This window comes from Ammospiza caudacuta, chromosome 3, assembly GCF_027887145.1.
Source record: "Ammospiza caudacuta isolate bAmmCau1 chromosome 3, bAmmCau1.pri, whole genome shotgun sequence".
Lineage (NCBI taxonomy): Eukaryota > Metazoa > Chordata > Aves > Passeriformes > Passerellidae > Ammospiza > Ammospiza caudacuta.
Window position 1 is genome coordinate 34,430,755 of NC_080595.1, and position 19,002 is coordinate 34,449,756.

The 19,002-nt window shown below is 46.8% G+C and overlaps 1 protein-coding gene across 1 annotated transcript in view; it reads left to right on the forward strand.

The window, feature by feature from the left end:
* The window catches only part of MDGA1 (MAM domain containing glycosylphosphatidylinositol anchor 1), a 139,772-nt gene that overhangs the window by 111,675 nt on the left and 9,095 nt on the right, over positions 1 to 19,002 (forward strand). Inside the window, exons 12-15 of the mRNA XM_058802526.1 lie at positions 1,940 to 2,117; positions 3,173 to 3,196; positions 10,463 to 10,615; positions 11,796 to 11,930. Coding sequence (XP_058658509.1) covers positions 1,940 to 2,117; positions 3,173 to 3,196; positions 10,463 to 10,615; positions 11,796 to 11,930 — 490 coding nt within the window. The remainder of the gene's footprint in view (positions 1 to 1,939; positions 2,118 to 3,172; positions 3,197 to 10,462; positions 10,616 to 11,795; positions 11,931 to 19,002) is intronic.

The following is a 19,002-nucleotide window of genomic DNA, read 5'->3' on the forward strand; positions in this document are numbered from 1 at the left end:
CCAGTCACACTCTGCTCCCCAAAAAGTCCCAGGCTAGGAACTGTACCACTCCAGCCTTCTGCTTCTGCCTTCTGACTGCTCCTCTTCTCCCAGATAATTGGGTGTCTGGTGCTAATGAGCCCAGCTTAAGTCCCTGTCCCAGGGAGCCAGCTCTGCCACTGCTTGGCCAGAGCAATGGTGTGCAGGGCTGGCAGATGGAGCAATAGGAACACCAGCTGGGTCAGAACCCAGCTGGCATGTGTGCAGGTAGGGCCTTGTTGATATGAACAGATCCTGGCAGCATCCTGGTGCCTCTGGGAGCCTCTGCCCTGGTCCTGCCCGCTAGGACTGCTCCCTAGGGCAGCACCAAGCTGGGGGAAGGCACCAGGACAGCTCCCAGCTCTCTGCTCCAGCTTGCCTGGGGAGGAGGAGGAGAGTGCAGCAAGCAGTTCCTCAAGCAACTTACACCCTGATGTGTGCAGGTACAAAAGTCTGGTTTCCTTTAGGTGCAATCTGTAAGGCAGGTGCAGAATTGTTTTTCACTGTGAGAACCACATGCAGCCACAGATTCCCAGGGACCAGTGCCTGCCCCTTCACTTGGGACCAGCATCCAAACTGTGGGCAGATCAAAGAGGTGAGTCAGAGAATCCTGACTGTGTTGGAAATGAATGGGGCTTTGGCACAGAAAGCTCTACAGTGGCGGCCATTTCTTCTGGGTTTGAACTTAGAGTTACATATGTGAGAGCTGGAGGCAGGCAGAGCAGGGATCGCATACACTTGTTTTTGAAAGCACCACATCAGCATTGCCCCCTGCCCTGCTTTGATAGTGGCCTTCACTTCTGCTGTGCCCTCATTCCATCTTCTTGGCCCACTGACACATTTGTTGTAAACCTTCCTCCATGCATCCCAATTCCAGTAATCCTGCAACTTCAGAGTTAATGATGAACACTGAGACTGCTGGGCAGAAGAACTGCTTTTGCTGTGGAAACTTCAGCCTAGAGGACATATCAGAGGCAAGGGAGAGCTTAGTTAACACTGGACTATGGAAAGTGCTGCCAATGGTCTTTTTCCCATCACCAGCATCCCCAGTAATGTGTCTTGCCACAAGGATCCAGGCACTGCACAGCGACAGGCAGGAAATTGTATCTTCACAATGCAATCCTCGTTCTTGTTCTTTCCCAGCCAAGCAAGCATGACCATGGCAGGGAAGCCTCACTGACATGTAATTCATCATTTTTAGTGGTGGTGATTTTGATAACGATATTTTCCCTGTTGTTTTCTTGAAACTTCCCTGCTGCCTTAGCAAACTGAATAGTGTTTAGCTGGTATGGTTCAGCTAACATCATTCAGCCCCTTCCCATGGGAAACAGAGAAGGAGGGAGCCTGTGAGTGACCCCAGAGAGCCATCAACTTGAAATAGACCCCTTGCTCTGGTCTGTGGAGTTTCTCCAAGGATGGACCCTGTGGAAGGTTTCTGAGGCAGTGTGGTAGTAGATTGCTTGGCAGCAGTGAGACACCAAATGAAGTGCCACATGGCCCAGGCAGCAAATGAATGAATTCTGCAGCAGTGATTGTGAACTGAAGGGTGTCTTGGTGCAATGCCATACTGTGTTTGCACAGAACCTGAGTGCACTAACAGGGGTGAATTGGGTTCATTTTCTCCCTCCTGAAACCATTGCTTCTGACACAAAGTTGGTTCAGGACCCGTAGTTCAAATTGTCCCTACAGTCCCTCCCTTGGAGGACACCAAGGCTTCCCTTCAGGGAGAACTCAGGCTCCTGATCTCTGTTCTGTACCAGGGATGGCAATTTTCAAACCAATACTGCATGATGATCTCATGGGACAACTGGGTGTGTATCTGTGTAGAAAGAGGAGGAATAGGGTGTTAGATGATGGATACAATTGCTCAGGTTTTCAGTTTCAGGTTTTTCATAACACTATGGGTTCGTTTTCTGTGCAGCTGTCTCAGAGAAACACCATCCAGACCTTCATTCCTGTGAAGAAAATGGAGAAAGGCCTGCTGCTGGAGCACATCTTGCCCAACCTGAAAGTGCCTCAGAGCTATGAAGTTCGCCTGACGCCCATCACCAGCTTTGGGGCTGGAGACATGGCCGCCCGCATCATCCGGTACATGGAACGTAGGTGTCTCCTCCTCTGTCCTGCCTACAAGGGCAGGCCCAGCCTCAGGGGATGTGGGCATGCAGAGAGGTGCTCTTCTGTCACCCTTGGGTGGGGCTTTGTGCTCTGAGGAGTTCTGATGGCACAGAGCGATCGCATTCCACTGTATTGTGGATGCTGCCATCAATGCAGAGCACTAGAGATCTCTGAAGGTCAGTCTCCACTCATCCTTCACTCAGCAGCTCTGACTCGCACTCTGCACCCTGTGGGCAGGAAATGCCCAAAACCCCAGTCAGGCCATGCTGCAGCTCCCTGTGGTACAGTGGCTTATAATACAAGATAGCCACTGGATGCTGTGTGTTAGCCACACTCCCATAAAAGTAAGAGAATTTCAGAAGAGTTGTTATTTCCATAGCTGAATGTATGATTCTTGTCCTAACTAGTCACTCATAAAGCTGTAGCTCTGTCCAGTACCTTGAATCCCAGATTATCTCATTGGTATGCATTGACCATACTTCTCTTCCCATCATCCCAACTGCTCACAACTCTCTCTATTCCCACAACTCTATGACTCCTTTACTCTCCAACAGGAGTTTGGACCCTCTATTTCAGCAGAAAGTACAGATCCTTCTCCTGTTATGTTTGCTTGATTTCACACATCCCTCCTGTCCCATGGACTGACAGCATGTCTGGTGTCCCCAGCATACCTGTCCTGTCACTCTTCCACAGTGCATCAAACAGCTTTGATGTCCCCCTTAGATACCAAGCTTTGGTATCTAAGTAGGTGCTATCCCACTGGGTGCTTCAGAAGGAAACTGTTTGGGTTGCAGAAGGGTTTTCCTATGATCCCAAGATCACCCCTTTGGTGGGATTGTCTCAAGGTCTCTTGCTGCTTGAATCAGAGCATCCACATCTTTTTCCATCACCAAAACAGGCACCAGGCATTGCTTTCTCACAGGGATGCTGCCACGAGACTTGTGTATTTGTGACCTTTCTTGATGTGTTTATTTTATTTTCAGACTTTGATTATGATCTGTGCTTTTGTTTTGACTTGTTTTTCTATTTCTTTTTCCAGCAATCAACTATCCCAATCCAACAGGTAAGCAACAAGACCTTTGTGTTGATGCTTTGAATGTAATGTACTTTAGTCAAGTGCTCCAGCAGATCAGGCAAGACAAGCAGCTGGAATACATAGCTGACTCTGTCAAATCTTTTTTCCCCAAAAGAGCAAAAATTGTAACACTGAAGCTTCCAGTAAATATTGCCATTTGTTGTACCTTGAGTTATTGCCAGGAGATTTATGCCAGGGATATGCCTCTCACTCACACCTGATGTCTTTGTGATGGGGCAGACTGTGATCTTGAACACCCACTCCCATGCCCCAGCACAAGCAATCTACTTCCATAAGCAGGTTACTAAATGTTCCCCAAAATATGTGTGTTTAGGAGTATTCCCTATCCTCTTCTGACCAGGAATGATACCACTTGGTATCTCTGCAGGCTTGTATGGAGCAGTTTCCAGCTCAGATATCTGTTCTTGCAAACTCTTTGAAAACAGTCCCTTTCTTCCTCCCCGTCATTGTCATCACTGGTAACTTGCTTTTTTACCTTCTGGTTATTCCTGGCAAGATGCAGGTCCCTCTCTATTGAGCATCCAGGGTTCCCATTGATTTTAAAAGCTGAATACACAATGTCTAAGAACGATGTTCTTTAACACCAAGATGACAGTGCCCATTGAGCATAAAAGAGGAATTCTACCTTGCTCTGAGACCCCCAAAGTCTTCACTTTGATTATAGAATGCAAGCCCAGGCAAAGCTCTTGGGCAGAGATGGGCAGACTACTTGCTAGTGCTCCATGGAGAGCATGGGGCTGTTCCTCCATTTCCAGCTGCTGAGTCAGTATTCAGTGGTTTTATGTATTACTCTGGGTGTAGGTAAGTGCTGTTGCTGCACTGCAGGGTACCAGTAGAGAGGAGAAGCCAGGATTAGTGATGGCAGAATAGGGAGTTCTCTTGTTAAGGCAGCCACAAAGAGTTAATTCTTGCACGTTCACACTCTGAGGATGGTTTGATGAACCATACTCTGCCTGAGAGCTGGAGTTTCTTACAGAGTCAGAGGGATTTTGTGCCTCTAATTCCTGATTCCATTTGTTTTCTTATCCTCACTTCCTGATTTACTTTAAATATTCTCCATAGAAGACTCACTGGGATACACAGAGCATATTGCCAGGGACCTACTCTAGAATGTTTCTCTCAGTACTTGCAGGAGGAGGTAAGTATCCCAGCCCACAGGTGGAAGTGACAAAGTCTGGCCTTTTGCCACTTGCTTTTACACTGCATAAATCACTGGGAAACCCAGAGCAACTTCAGTCCTAATTGTGTCAGTCTCTTGGGGTCTTTGTAAATTGAGCCTTCAGATTGCCTGCCTGGGGTACCTTTGGCAGCCTTATTGAGTCCAGAACAGCTGCAGGAGATTTGCCTGTGGTGGAACACAACTCAGCCACTCATGTTTTTCATGCAGTAAACCCAACAGTTAGGATTTGTTCTTGATATAGATTGCCCAGCCTCTGGTGGCTCTTGGGACCTCTGGGCCACCTCTTGCCTGTGTGTTCACACCTCGAGACTGACTGCCTAAAATCAGACCTACCACACTTGCTCTCAGATATGCCCTTTCCTTTCAGACCTGCTGCCAGTGAAATATGAGCTCAAAAGCTTTTTGCTCTTTCTTTGGACCACAGCTGAGTTCCCCAACTCTTCATCCCAAAAACATGGAAATCCCTCCTGCTACCTCTTCTTTTCATACTTCCCCTGCTACGGTCACCCCCAGGGAAAAGTTCACAGTAGGCTGCTGAGCCAAATTCTGGGAGCAAACATTGAAAGCTCTGGAGTGAAAGGCAAAGATTAGATGATTAATGCCTCTGGCAGCCTGATCCAAGGGCATGCACAATGGTGATTAATTTACAAACTCTGAGAGTCACTTAATACAATTACTTCTTCATGCATTTTCTCTCTCAGCCTAATAAGATGTTAATAACATTGGGGCAGGCATGCATATGGCATGGCTACAGAGCCAGGTATTGGGTTAGAAAGGAAAAGCAAAGGAAGAACAGAGGAAGTGAACAAAAGACATTGGGAATTTCAAATATTTAGAGATTACCAGTAAGACTGGCTCTTAAAAATCAGCAAATCTGGTTCTAAAAAGCAGAATTTGTATTTTAAAAACTGCCTAAGAATTATCTGAATTCTAAGATATTACCTTAAGTTTCTCTTAGAATAAATGATTGGTTTAATTCCAGTGCTGGGGAATCTGCTCTGCCCTTACCTCCTCTGTAATTTTTTTGGATATAGCGTTTGCTTTCTTTGGAGTGTTGCCCCACAAGCCATTCCAGCTCCTCCTCCCTGGAGTGTTTTGGTTTCCCTTGTTTTGTCAGATGCAACCTTATAACCTTGGTGATGATGTCATTAAGAAATATATGGGATTGCTGGTTTAATATTTGGTTGGCCAGCCTGTCTTGCCCTTTCAGAGCAGCAACACTGTTTCTCACATACCTGCAATCTGGTTTAGCTGTGTGTGGTGCTAAACCCATGATTTTGGGACCATGGACAGGTACAGTGGGTGGTGATCCATGGCAGATATTGGCTGTTGCAGATTAGCCTGGCTTGTTGCTTGCCATCTATTGCTGGTGTCTGGTCTCTGATAATGCTCAGAGTCCAGAGGAATCCAAGTTTGTTCAGGTGAGAACATGTGGGAATGAGATGTCAGCCTGTGTTTAGAGTTGGATTACTCGAGTTTGTGCCCATTCTTCAAGAATGTTTTGTAATGCAAAGGTTTAAAGAGGTGACAGTTTGTTGTGTCTTGGTGGTGGCAAATAGGATGACTTAACCAGTTACAGCATTGTGAAGCTTTCTCCCATTATTGGTTATAGAATCCCTAGAAAATTGCAATGGGAGAGACTGTTAAATATTCTTTCTTAGATCATGACATACTTTGAGGTCTCAATATAGTTCTCATTGTCTTCAATTTCTAGATGGGGAAACTGATGTCCAAAAAATGATAGCCTGTGGGTCACACAGCAGGTCTGCAACAGAGCTGGGGCTCAGACCATGGTCCTTTATGCCCCAAGCCAGTGCCAGTTGTCACACCACAGCTAAATGATGAAGGCAATTTTATTCAAGTGCACTCCAACTGCTATTCACCCATAGTCTGCTGCTAGAATAGGAGTATTATTTTTTGCATTCATCTGGCAGCCAGAATTTCAGAACCAGGGATGGCTTTCCCTTAAGGACTTGAAAGGAAAACCTCCAATATGTTTCTCAAGAAGGCAAAGCAACAAGAAATGCTAATAGCCACAGCAGAGGGTCTCTCCCCTGGGAATGCATGAAGGTATCTGTAACTGAGAGCAAACATCTCTGCACTCTGAGCTGCCATCACTGCAAAGCCTGCCAAGGAAATCTGTGTGGTGAAGACAGCACTAAATCCAGATTTTGAGGAGCCAGCTCCCCTGCCACCTCCACCTTAGTTGTTACAATCCAGATAGCAACTTTTGTGTTCAGTATTTAAATCCACTGCTTAAATTTTAAACAGGAAGCTTCATTTACTCCTTGAGGATGAATCAGGATCCCTGGCAAATGGCAAAAGTCTTCAAGAAGGCTTGCATCACACAGTCAAGGTCAAAAGTCAGATCACCTCTGTGGTCTCTGAGGTACAGCAAGTGATATAAAGATTTTTTTCTTGGCTGGATCTGCCAGGTTTGTCCTTGTGAACCTTGTTGATAACCACCAAGAGGTGACATGCTGACAGTGTCCCAAACCACACTGAACACTTCCTAGTTATTCATGGCACCTCCATTGTAGCTCAGAGAAACCACAGAGCTTTGCTTTCCTGTGGCTTGTTTTATACCAAAGGACCAGGAGTCAGAGCACTTGGATTCTGTTTCCAGCTTAGGCACTGCCTGCTGTGACCTTAAATGTGTCTCCCTATACTTTGTGCATCTATTTCCCCCATGTAATGCAGAAGTTACATAGAAAGAGGTATTACTATGCCACAGAGAAATTAAGAAGCGTTGTTCATTGGTTGTTCAAAGTGCCTTAGCTCCCAAGCTAAGCAGAGGCGATGTGCTGGAGGTTCAAACTCCTGCACAGCAAGTGGTGTTGCACATTAGATGGATCATGTTGTTGATTAAGCATTGCTTGATCTGTGGGGCTCGGGTCTCTTCTCTATTTTATGTGCTCTGCTAGGAGCATTGCCTTCTGGAAGGACCTGCATTGGAGTGAGAAGATAAAATGCACTCAGGGCCCTATTTGGATGTTAGAAGAGCTGTCTATAGACTTTTGAGTCAACTTCTCTGAGCAGTCTCATCCCACGTGTGTGGCTTCTTAAAAATGAAGGCACAGGAGTCCACCACAGTCCACAGGCTGGCACAACCAGGCCTTGGGGCTAAAATTGGAATGCTGTCCTCAGGTCCTCTTGTCTTGCAGAGCTCTCTCTGATACCCACCTGAGCTTGTGCTTTCTCCTTAATCTGCCTTTCCTTTGATTTCTGTGCCTCCTCATTTGTGGTTTGTTCCCTCTCAATCTGTTGCCTGGCTGACCTCTGTGTTACAGCTTCCAACTCTGCTTTCCACCTGATATTCCCTGTTAAGGTAATTCTGTGTTGGAGAACGATGTCATCTTTCTTTGGAAGTCTGTGTTCTCAGCAGGGTCAGAGGTGCAAACCGCCCTGGAGCTTTTGCAAAAGGACAGTCATTGTGGATCCTGCTGTGTGAGATAATGCCATTCTGAGAGAAAATGTGTCTCTTGTAACTGCAACTGGCAACCCAGGAACTGGAGTCATGCAGATGTTTTTGGTGCAGTGGAGAGAACCCGAGGGTATTACACCACCCAGCAACATCAGCAAGCTTGTGGGCTCCAGCATCTCAGCCAAAACAGCTGAGGAAGACCCCTAGGAGCTGCCTTCTGACTCTTTTCTCCTTCCATCTCTTTGTTCTGGGAATAAAGGAGGCCCCCACATGGTTAGCCTGTCTCAGACCCAGCAAGCATCTGCCCTGTCCTCTGCTCCCTCTCCTCCAGCTCCAGATGCCATTCGGCCCCCTGTCTTAGGCACTGCAGAGCAGTGGCTAATTTGGATTTGGATGCTAATTAGAAATGAGCAGATTGAGTGGAAAGCATTTAGCCAGGGTTAATCAGCAGTTAAGTGGCCAGCCCAGACAAGCTCCCGATGGCTGTGCTCAGCCCAGAGGAATGGGCATGCAGCGTTTCCTGCTGAGTTTACTGAAAACCCAGCTGCCCTGGTCTGTGAAACAGCCCCTTGGCTTGCCTCACATTGTCCAGCCTGTGCTGGCAAAGACATTTCTGCAGGTTAACTCAGGGGGCTGCATCCTCTTTTCTCACTGCTTGGATGGGATGCTGGAAAGAGACGGGCAGGAAGGGGAACCCAGTTCCCTACCACAGGGGTGTGCAGACCTTTGATGTCCATTTGGATTACAGTCATTTTCATTTCCAAATGGGAGGGGATGGGGAGGGTGCTAGCCACCAGAAGGTGCAGCATCTCATAGTCAAGATTCTGTTCATTTCATGAGTAGTCTCTTCTCTGGTACAAGAGAACAGATTTTGTTGTGTATGGTAGATGTGTGAAGCTCCTGCCATCACATTGTGCTGCTTCTGGAGTTTTTGGCCCTGGTATTGCAGAAAACTTCCCTGTGTGTCCCATCCTTGGCACTCAGCCCATAGGTTAAGGACCCTGCTCTGTCCTACATGTCCTGCCAGAGCCATGCATGCTAGGAGAAAAAGCCTCCTGCCCAGGAACCAGAGCAAGGCACCACTGAAGATATAAGAATGAAGGAGCCCCCAGAGGCATTTGGGCTTCTCTTCATCTAGGCATGATAAATGATAGCAGGAGGTAAACCCCCAGAAGTTGAGTCTTGCACCAGCATGCCATGGATGTGGTTCCTAGCACATTCCAAGCCCTCATGGAGAGCCTTGTTTTCCTTTGTGTATGTGTTCTTTCATGGCTTTATCTTTCAGTTTCATAGCACACCTTCTTGCTCTTACTTAAAAGCAGCAATTAAAAATATCTGTGATTGCTGTATCTACATCACTCACAAGGTCCAAGATCCCACTTCCAGTTCATTCTCCAGCTTTGGTTTCTGCCCTTTCAAAACACACAGCAGTTTTCACATTGGTTCTTGGACCTGTTTTCTCTTTTTTTTTTTTGCCTGTTTTATCCATCCCTCTCCTATTGTGTCAGCAGTGTAAGCAGGTTCTTGACCTTTGCATTTGTGACACAAAACTACCTTTTTAACACAAAGGTTACAATCTTCAGCCTGGTCATGTCCAATTCATTCCAATCTCTGCAAGTCCATATTGGGTTATGTCTATGCACGAGATTTTTCATCTGTCTTACAATATTGCTGTAGGGTGTAAAAGTCTTGTGGCAGCAATAAAAGTGAGCCCTATTGCACATATGGTTGATCCTACATAAAAATCTTTTACCTACGTGTTTTATTTTGTTAGGGGAACCAGCATAAGCTGCAAAATCAAATGTGCTTTTTAGCTGGTATAAATTAGATGTACTCTGGCTAAATGACACGTTTGTCATGCTGAGCTGACCTCTTCTCAACAGCTGATTTTTTTTCATGTGTGTCATAGTTTAGTTAAATATATAGCCTGAAGGGAGGTCATCTGCTGCTACTTTTTCTTCTCTCCTGGGGAAATTATTCTACCATCAAGTTGTTCTGATATAAAAGCCCTTGTAGCCAGTTTGCCTTTCGTGATCTTTTTACCTTCCTCTACATTTGCCCCTTCGGATCTCTCAGAGAATCTCTTTAGCCATAATAGCTTTTTTCCATTTTGTCAGACCATCACATTTATCAGGCTGGATTAACACTTCTGTAGTAACACTGATCACTGGTGTATTATGGGCAGTAATAGGAAAAGGGGGAACATTTTTAAATAAAAGAGGGGACATTTAGATTAGATTTTAAAAGTAAATTCCTTACTTAGAGAATGATGAGGCACTGGAACAGGCTGCCCAGAGATGTTATGGGTGCCTCATCTGTAGAAGTGTTCTAGGTCAGGTTGAATGGGGCCCTGGGAAACCTGATCTAGTGAACGGCATCCCTGCCCATGGCAATGGGTTGGGAACTGAATGGACTTTGAGGCTGCTTCCAACTCAACCCATTCTGTGATTTCTGTGATTTCTATGATGCCTTCCTTTTCAGCCTCCTCCTGAGGCCAGGGGCTGCCCATCTGCCCTGGCTTGACACAGAGCCTCAGTGGCGGCACAGCGCTGCTGTGAGCACCCAGGCAGCCTGGGGAGGGTGTTGGAAAAGCAGCAGCTGAGCAGCCCTTCCCTTCCCATCCCTGCAGATAACACCTGCCGCTTTGAGGACGAGAAGATCTGCGGCTTCGTGCAGGACAAGATGGACAACTTTGACTGGACACGGCAGAACGCGCTGACGCAGAACCCCAAGCGCACCGTCAACACGGGGCCCCCCACGGACATCAGCGGCACGCCCGAGGGTCGGCACACGGCTGGGCTTCCTTTGGCTTGGCAGGGAGGGGAGGTGCACACCATCTCCTGTCAGGAGCCTCCCAGCTCTGGGAGAAAGCTGATCTGCTTTCTGCTTCACATGGGGTGCAGGGAGCAGGCAGTTAATTTGCATGTTGCTGATTGGAATTAAACACCCAATTAAAACACCCACAACTTTGTTGAAGGGAATAGTGTGAGCATTAGTTCTTGTTGTCAGCTAATTGCCTGATGCCTAATGCTCTTGCACTGTTTGATGCTTGTTTTGAAGAAAAACATCGATAAACAACTAGGAGAATATCTCTAACACCTAGAAATGGCCCTGTAGGTTTTAGCGAGCTGTTTCCTTGAAGAAATTTTCAGGGATGCAAACAGATCTCCTTAGTACCAAGTACAGAAGCATTGAGAGCCCAGACAGGAGCTGCCTATGGGGCAGGAGGAAGCTTCACCTATAGCTGGAGGAGACTGGTGTTATGTATTGCTCACCTTAGCTGTGTGTGGAGCATATGCTCCCCATTTAAGTGGATACCACGTCCCTCTTTCTGTAATAAGAAAAGTAAATTTGTATGCAAACACCTGTCTTTGAACCCAGAAAAAAAATGGGAAACATCCAATGGCCTGCTAAGGAAATGGTTTCTCCCATTAGTGTTCAGTACACCCAACCTGACTGAGCATTGAAAATGCTGTTAACAAATTAAATGGCTAATCTCTTCCTCCCTGGGCTGTTAACAATTGCTTTGGTATTGTTCTCTTTAGACAACAATATTGTTCAGGCTAGACGTACCAAACCCTCTCTCCCTCTACTTGAGGCAGAGAAATTAGTCTGGAATGGTTTCTCTTTCTGGTGTTCTCCTTGCACAGTGCAGCCAGCTCTGGGGCTCTTTGTCCACCCAGACAGATGTGCAGGGGTTCACCTGCTACGTGTGCCCACAGCAGGTCTGCAGATGCCTGTCTCTCCCATGCTTCCCTAAATACTGTCAGGGCAGGGAGGCACTGGGGGTATCCTGCAAGTGTCCCTGGCTGGGACCACAGTGGGTGCAGAGCAGGTGGGCACAGCAAGGCCGTGTCTCCCAGAGGAGGGGTGGTCTCCCAGCCACATTGGCATCCCATCATTTGGAGGAAGGGACACCCAGTGCCTGCTGCCTTTGCCCACCTTTCCCTCTCATTCTGCAGGTTATTACATGTTCATCGAGGCGTCCCGGCCCCGGGTGACAGGAGACAAAGCCCGGCTCATCAGCCCCCTGTACAACATCACTGCCAAGTATTACTGCGTCTCCTTCTACTACCACATGTACGGGAAGCACATTGGTGAGTCCCCTCTGGGCAAGGGTCAGCTGAGCCTCATGTGGGCTCTTGGGGAACATCTCCAGCCTCTTGCTCCAGCAGCTGTGCCTGTGACTAGCAATTCCAGAGGGTGGGAGTCCTACTCCAGTGCTCCAAGCAGCAGGGTGGGCTGCTGCGCTCAAATATTGTCCCATAGCCCAGCAGTGTCAGGGCTGTGAGGCTGTCACAGCCTGTCCTTGGGGCAGCACCTTACAGTCAGTCTGTCCATTGGACAGGAGAAGAAGGTGAAGGGGCTTTGTGAACCAGAGAGCTCTGGGGTGGCCACAGCTACCCCGGGTTGTGCAGGATGTGTGTTCCCCTAGCCGGGTCAGGGGCTGCCTGCTCTGCCTGGCTCCTGCAGGCCTCAAGTGCAGCGAGCACCACAGAAACGCCTGGCACACTAATGAGTTTCCATATCCAGTCAAGGAGCAACTGCTAATTCGTCACCTCTTGATTATAATTTCATTAATTTGAATAATAGATGCACTCTTCGCACAGCACACAGGGTTATTAATCACCTGCTGGACTAGAGCCTGACTGCAAAATCAGGGCCCATGCAGGAATGTGTCCACCCTTCAATAAGCGGGGTTAATTAACCTCTCTCTGCTCAGCACTGCAGATGTCTTTGGGAGGGAACATGCTGCTGAGTCTGGCCACATCTCTGTGCACATGTGGCACAGCTGAGAGGTTAAACTGCAAAATCTGGGCAAGGCTGGAACCTTGACACCATGAGTGTCGGGGCTAGGAGCTGGGCTGCAGTTCACTAAGCAGGTCTCCATCTGTGTCTGTGTTTTGAGGGCTCATATCTGCTCTCTGCACTTGGAATTGGGCTAGGTCAGAGGTGTTTTCACACACCTGGATTCCCCCTGGAGACAGGCTGCTCCATGTTGTAGTCATGCCATCAGTGGCAGCTTGCTCAGGCAGAGCACTGTCAGTGTTGGCTCACACCAGATTTTCCTGGAGCTGCTGGTCCTGCTTGGCTGACAGAGTCCAGCTGCTAATGCTGGCTGGCAAACTCAAGTGTTCCCTGCAGCTGGACCTTATGGCAAGTCAGCTCTGCTGCCTAATTCCTGCTTGTCTTCTCCTGGAGCCTGGGAAAGGGGTCTCATTCTTTGATGAAGAGTGGCCCAGACTGGTGGGAGATTGGCAAAAAAAAAAGATGTGGGGAGAGGAGGCCTCTCTTGCTTTTTTTCTTGTGTCAGATTTCCACATTCATTTCACAGGTGAAGTAAAAGGTCATCAACATTTTCTTGATTTTGGAAAAGAGCTTGATTTAACAGTTCTTTTGTGGTGGTCTGTCTGGAGATGGGGTGGACTGGACTTACTAATTTGCTCTACCCACAAATTACCCAAAAGTGATGGTGACTCCTGAGACCTAAGAAAGCCTCTAAGTGCCATTTTCTGTTCCTCAGCTTCAGACACCTTTTATATCTTTTGGTTTTTCCCTTCATACCCAATGATATAGGCCCTGTTTGATCCCTGTTTTTCCTCTTGTTGTACAAAGGCTGATAAATTTCTGTGAGGTGGATAGACTCCTTAATGCCATATGATTTCCATGGTGGGTGCTGCTGAGCTGAGAGCAAATTTTAAAATCAGACTGACTGATTAGACAGAGATTGAAAGAGAATGAAATGAGAAAAAAAGTTCTTTTTCTCTGTGAAATATATGACTTGGTCCAGCAAACCCACCATCTATCTGCCTGCCAATTGAAGCTCAGTGCCTTGATACCAGGCTTGATGCCCTTATTGGCTGATGCCTTATTGGCTGAGAGAACTCTTAGGGCAAAACAAGTTTATTCAGCTCTTCTTCTTCAGCCCTGGGTTAGAGGGGGGTATAGGACTCAGTAGGACCTCCCCTGTCCTAGGAGGGGGAGAGGAGACAGACCCTGCCCTCCCATCCATCTCACATGTGCAACAATGTGAAGGCACAGGTGGGGTTGCTACAGTCCTGAGCCATGTCTTGCTTCCCATAGACCCGGCTGTCCCTTGTGCAGTCACAGCCACAGCCCCTGGCTCACTAGTGCCAGCACAGTCCTGCCAAGCCAGGTGCCAGCAAGAGTGTATCAGATTGCTCCTGTCAGCAGAGAATGCCAGGAAGAGGGTGTCTCCCATCCCAAGCCTCTTCCAGCAGCTCCGGCTCCATCGTGGAGCAAACTGAAGCTCTGTCGCTACAAAAAGTAGCCGTATAAAATCTCGACATTTATTTATTTTTTTTAATAACTCTTTTATTACCTTTTTTTCCCCCCACTACAGAACTTGAAAGCTGCTTTACTCTCACAATTTGACTATAAAATATCCGTAGCCATCTAGGCAAATGTTCCCTGGGAGAGTTCCCAGACACTACTCGTTTATAATAGATATGACGAAAGAGAGAAACAGAATACAAATGCACCGGTTGTAGCCATGATATAAAATATTCAGTGACTCGCAGAGTAGGATGCTGTAGAATATCTCTCAGCTGATGAGAGAGCAGGATGAAGGGGAGCTCCCTGGAGGCAGTCCCCGTTCTTCTGAAGTTATTTGGTCATCTGTTTTTCTTCCTCTGGCCTCCTCTGTAGCAAGCATTCACATTGCCCTATGATCCTGCCAGCACCAACACAAAAATCAGGGAGAGGAGAAGAAAAGAAATCCCATTTCCACCAGGCATTCAAGAGCAAGAGTGTCTTACTTGCAGCTGGTGTGGAAATGTCAAATGAGGCTCAGTTGGTTGGAGCCTGGTGCTAATGATGCCATAGTCGTGGCATCAATCCCTGTGTGGGCAATTCATTTAGGAGTTGGGCTTAATGATCTTTGTGGGTCTCTTCCCACTCAGAATGTTCTGTGTTCTGTGTTTCTGAGGAATTGCTTGCTTTCTTCAGGAGAGGAAACTAGCCATGGCAGCTAGCAAGTATTTGCCAAGTTCAAAAATCCTCTTTGTCAGGTTGGCTGGAAGCAAATCCTCAAGTCCTTGCTTCAGCCATCAGACTCCTCTTCCTCCCTTCCCGGGGGCTGCCTCAGAGGGGGATGCTTTAATAGGACAGTTTTCCTGACAGACTAGTTCCACCACAGTCCCCTGCCACCTTTCTTTCATGCCTCCTAACTCAGTGATAGCCAGGTTATGATCTGTGCAGCCTCCTGCTCACTGATGGATGCTGCTGCAAGCAAGAGGTGTCTTCATGGTCAGCTCACAGTGTGAAGGTTGCTGAGAAAGACATGGAAATTTCAGCCACTGAATGGAGAGTTAAGGGTGTGATTGTTCCAGTGCTGACACAGACCTTACCTAACCACCCCAGCTAAGTCTGGTCTGTGTATAATCTGGATGGGAACCTTCCAATAAAATTATAAAGTTCTCATTGCTTTCTACAGCTTCTTGAGGAAGGAAAGGAGGTGAAAAGTGCCAGTCTGTGAATGCCATGACAGGATGCATGGGAATGGTTCAAAGCTGCATCAGGGGAAGATCAAATTTATTTTTTGAAAGGGTCGTGAGACACTGTAATGGGCTTCCTAGAGAGGTGATCCAAGTGGTCAGGTGGTTGTAGGTCCTTTTCAATTTTTCTTTCTTTTCATTTCCCTTTTCTTTTTTTTCTCTTCTACTCTATTCTAAGATCCCATGAGGAACAGTGCTGGGGACTGATTGAGAAGGATTTTGATTCTGAATCACTGGAAACAATGAGACCTGATCAGATTGCTTGCTGCAGCATCTGAGCTCAAGAAAGCCGTGGCTGTTTCACAGAGGGAATTGTGTTGTGGGCGGGCCACTTACACAGGCAGTGCCACCACTGAAGCCCTCCTGCTGAGGAGGAATCACAGGTCTGGAAGGCCTGCCAAACTGAATTGCTTCTTTACTTCTTCAGCTCAGATCAGACAATCAGTGCAAAGTGTGTCTAATAGGCCGTGGTGGATGATCACACGTAGGAGCCAGTGGGTGCCATGTGGCTTGTTTCTGACAAGTCATGTTAGCCAGAGCTGTCAGGTCACACAGATTGAGAGGTACCAGTTCTGTCATTGAAAAAGCAGCTTGAACCACAAAGGCATCATTTTTGTGAGATTCACCACCATAGGTCCCACGTTCCTACCCAAACTTTGTTTATAAACACAGCACCCTGTCACTGCACAGTAATGCAGGTGGCACTCTGGAGGCAGCTGTGTTCTTTTGGATACATGAAGTTTGCCTTACATAGAAATATAGAAATATAGAAGTTTGCCTTATATAGAAATGTGTCATTCATTAAATCCATGCCATTATCTCAATACAATTACTCTACACAATAGGGATTATATCACTGGATTGATTGAGGAGAGGCTGATTTTCCTCACGAGTATGATTCACTTCCCTCTAGGCTCTTGAAAACAAGTTGCAGTTAGAGTTAAGTGAAGAGTTTGTAATGAAAAAGTGCATTCAGTTTTTTTAATGCTCATCCTTTTTCCACTTACTCAGATGTGGTTTTGGCCATTGATAAATTCCTATTTGACTAATGATCTATAAGAGATCCAGCACCTTCCTGTGGGCTGTGGTATGGACACTTTGGAAGGATTGTGGTCTCTTTTAGTAGTATTTGCATGGGTTTTTTGGGAGGTTACTCAAATACCATGATCATGAGCAAGGATTGTAAATACCCAGCAAGAAGACCATGTATTTGTAAAGTGTCATTCAGCCTCTGTAAGTTCAATGCAGTGACTCTGAAGCGAAGACAGATGAAGTCATTGTTTCTCTAAAGAATTCTGTGAATTTTGGATTAAAGGCATGGATTTAAAGATTATTGAGACCCAATAGCACTGATACATCATCTAATCAAACTTCCTGCATAACCAAGGCCAGAGAATTCTCTTCACTTACTTTTGCTGGAGCCCAGTAAATACTATGTGTCTATACCTTCAGTAGATGTTTACTTACAAAGAGCACCAATATTTGATATGTAGGATTGGATCATCCCTAAGCCAAAGAGTTTAACATCTAAAGAAGAAGACATGGAGGTGAAGGAAAGGTGTTCAGATGTGGATTGGCTACATGTAATTTTCATTCCACAAACATTGTGTCTTCATGTTGATGCAGGCATTCTGTTTAGTACCTTGAATGTGGGTTCACTGATCCCTGCCTTTCCTTGTCCCTCACTAAAAGGGTATCACTGAATCAAGTTCCCAGCGCAGAGAGGCACTGAAATGTTACTTTCTTCAAAAACCCTCCTCTGTCTTACCAGTTGAATGTCTGACTACTTTCCTGCTGCAGACTTTGTTGGGAAGGTTGCTGGAGCACAGATTGCTGGCACCCATTCATTTGCAGCTGCCCTGAATCCCCACAGATTTTCTTTGCCCCTGATCACCTGATTGGAGACAGTTATTCCTCTGATGCACATTTGCTGTGATCCCCCTTCTCTTCATTCAGCAGAACATCTTTCCATTCAGACTTCAATCACAGCAGCAGCCTTGTGCAAAGCTGAGGAGCTGTAAGGATACACTGCAACCTGATCATCTCCTGAGACATCAGGTGTTGCATCAATTATTCAGACTCTGAAATTGATATATACAAAACTTAACACACCCTGAAGAGGAAACAGGAGCTCTCAGAGCATATCCAGCTACTTCTTCAGCACTCCCTTGTCACTCTTCTATTCTCTCCACAGACCATTATTATTTCACTGTTGGTCATTGCAGGTGCACATCTGGACACTCCCCTGGGTGTTCTGACAGGAGAAAGGCTATGGGGACAGAGTGCAAACCATGATACCCTACTTGTGCATCCATCCCTATCTGTACTTGAACTTCAGCCAGATGTGATTTTGTAATGTATGGAAATGCAGCCCAGAAAATCAAAGAAATGCTCAACAAGTGTCAGTCATCACCATCACTTCTAGGAGTGACTTTGTCTCCCAAAGAGAGCTCTGCAAGGATGACAGGCACCCCAACACTTGAAGGAGTTTGCAGTTGCAGGTTTGGAGTCTCACTGTCTCAGCTAGTTGCCTTGGAGTTTTGTGGTGCAAAACCACAGGGCATGAAGTGGGGAAAGTCTCTTGCTACAATGCATCCTATAATGCATCCCAGCTCAAAGCTGGGAGCTCAAAGCTGGGAGCGCAGCCTGTTCTAACAAACAGCCTTCCTGCAGCAAATCACTTTCAAGGCCTGAACCATTCATCCTCTCACATCTCCCTGGGTCAGGCAGAGGATGAGACCAGAGAACAGCTTTTGAGTGGTGTCCTCAGTTCAGCAGGAAGAAATGTGATCTCAGCTGCTCCTTCCTGCTGTCTCACTGGCTTCAGCATTGCAGTAAAACAGCCCGTCTGCTCCAAGCCCTGCAGCCCTGCAGCTGCTGTGCTTGGCTCCCAAGACTGAGACAGCACAGACAGGGTGATGATGGGGAAATAGGGAAATTGTTAATAGGGATAGAGAGGAGACAGGCAAAATTTTCCTCAGCATAAGTACATCAGTGTCTGCAGGGGTTTTGTCAGCAGCCCTTTCACACACATCTTTTGTATTTTGGGCGTTTGGGAGGCTCCCTCCTTTCTTGCTGAGGTCTTTGCAAAGCCTGTCCTCAGAAGGGAGACAGGCAGAGTCCCCTGTCTGGCTGTTGTGCTCTTTTAAACCTGGCAGTGTCTATGAAGCAGACTTTGTTTCAGCTCGTTGGAGAGTGTTGAGCACAGTGCGTGCTCTCAGCCTGAGAGCTGAGCGCATGAATTCCGCAAAGGACCCAGCTGTCTCTGGTCCCAAAGATCAAAGGGCCCCTTATCAAAGCTGGGAGGAGAGAGAGCATTGCCTGAAGGCATCTGGGCATGTAATGAAACAGAGGGTGAACAAGGAGCAAACAGACCTCACAAATGCACTATGGTTCACTCTGTTTTTTGAGTCTACAAAATTGGTGGGAAAAGTTGCCTATACATGAACTCCTTCTTGCTAGGTTTATCTGTCTTGGTTTGAAAAGGCAGATGTCTGCCAAGGAAGGCAGGAGCTCTCTTGAATTGGAAAATGTAAACCCCCTCCCTCCTAATTATTACAATTTTGAACTTAAGGAGCTGTCAGGCAAAGATATGGGAGTAGGAATAACAGTTCTTTGTTAGGAAAAATAATAAAGGAGAAAACAAATGAAA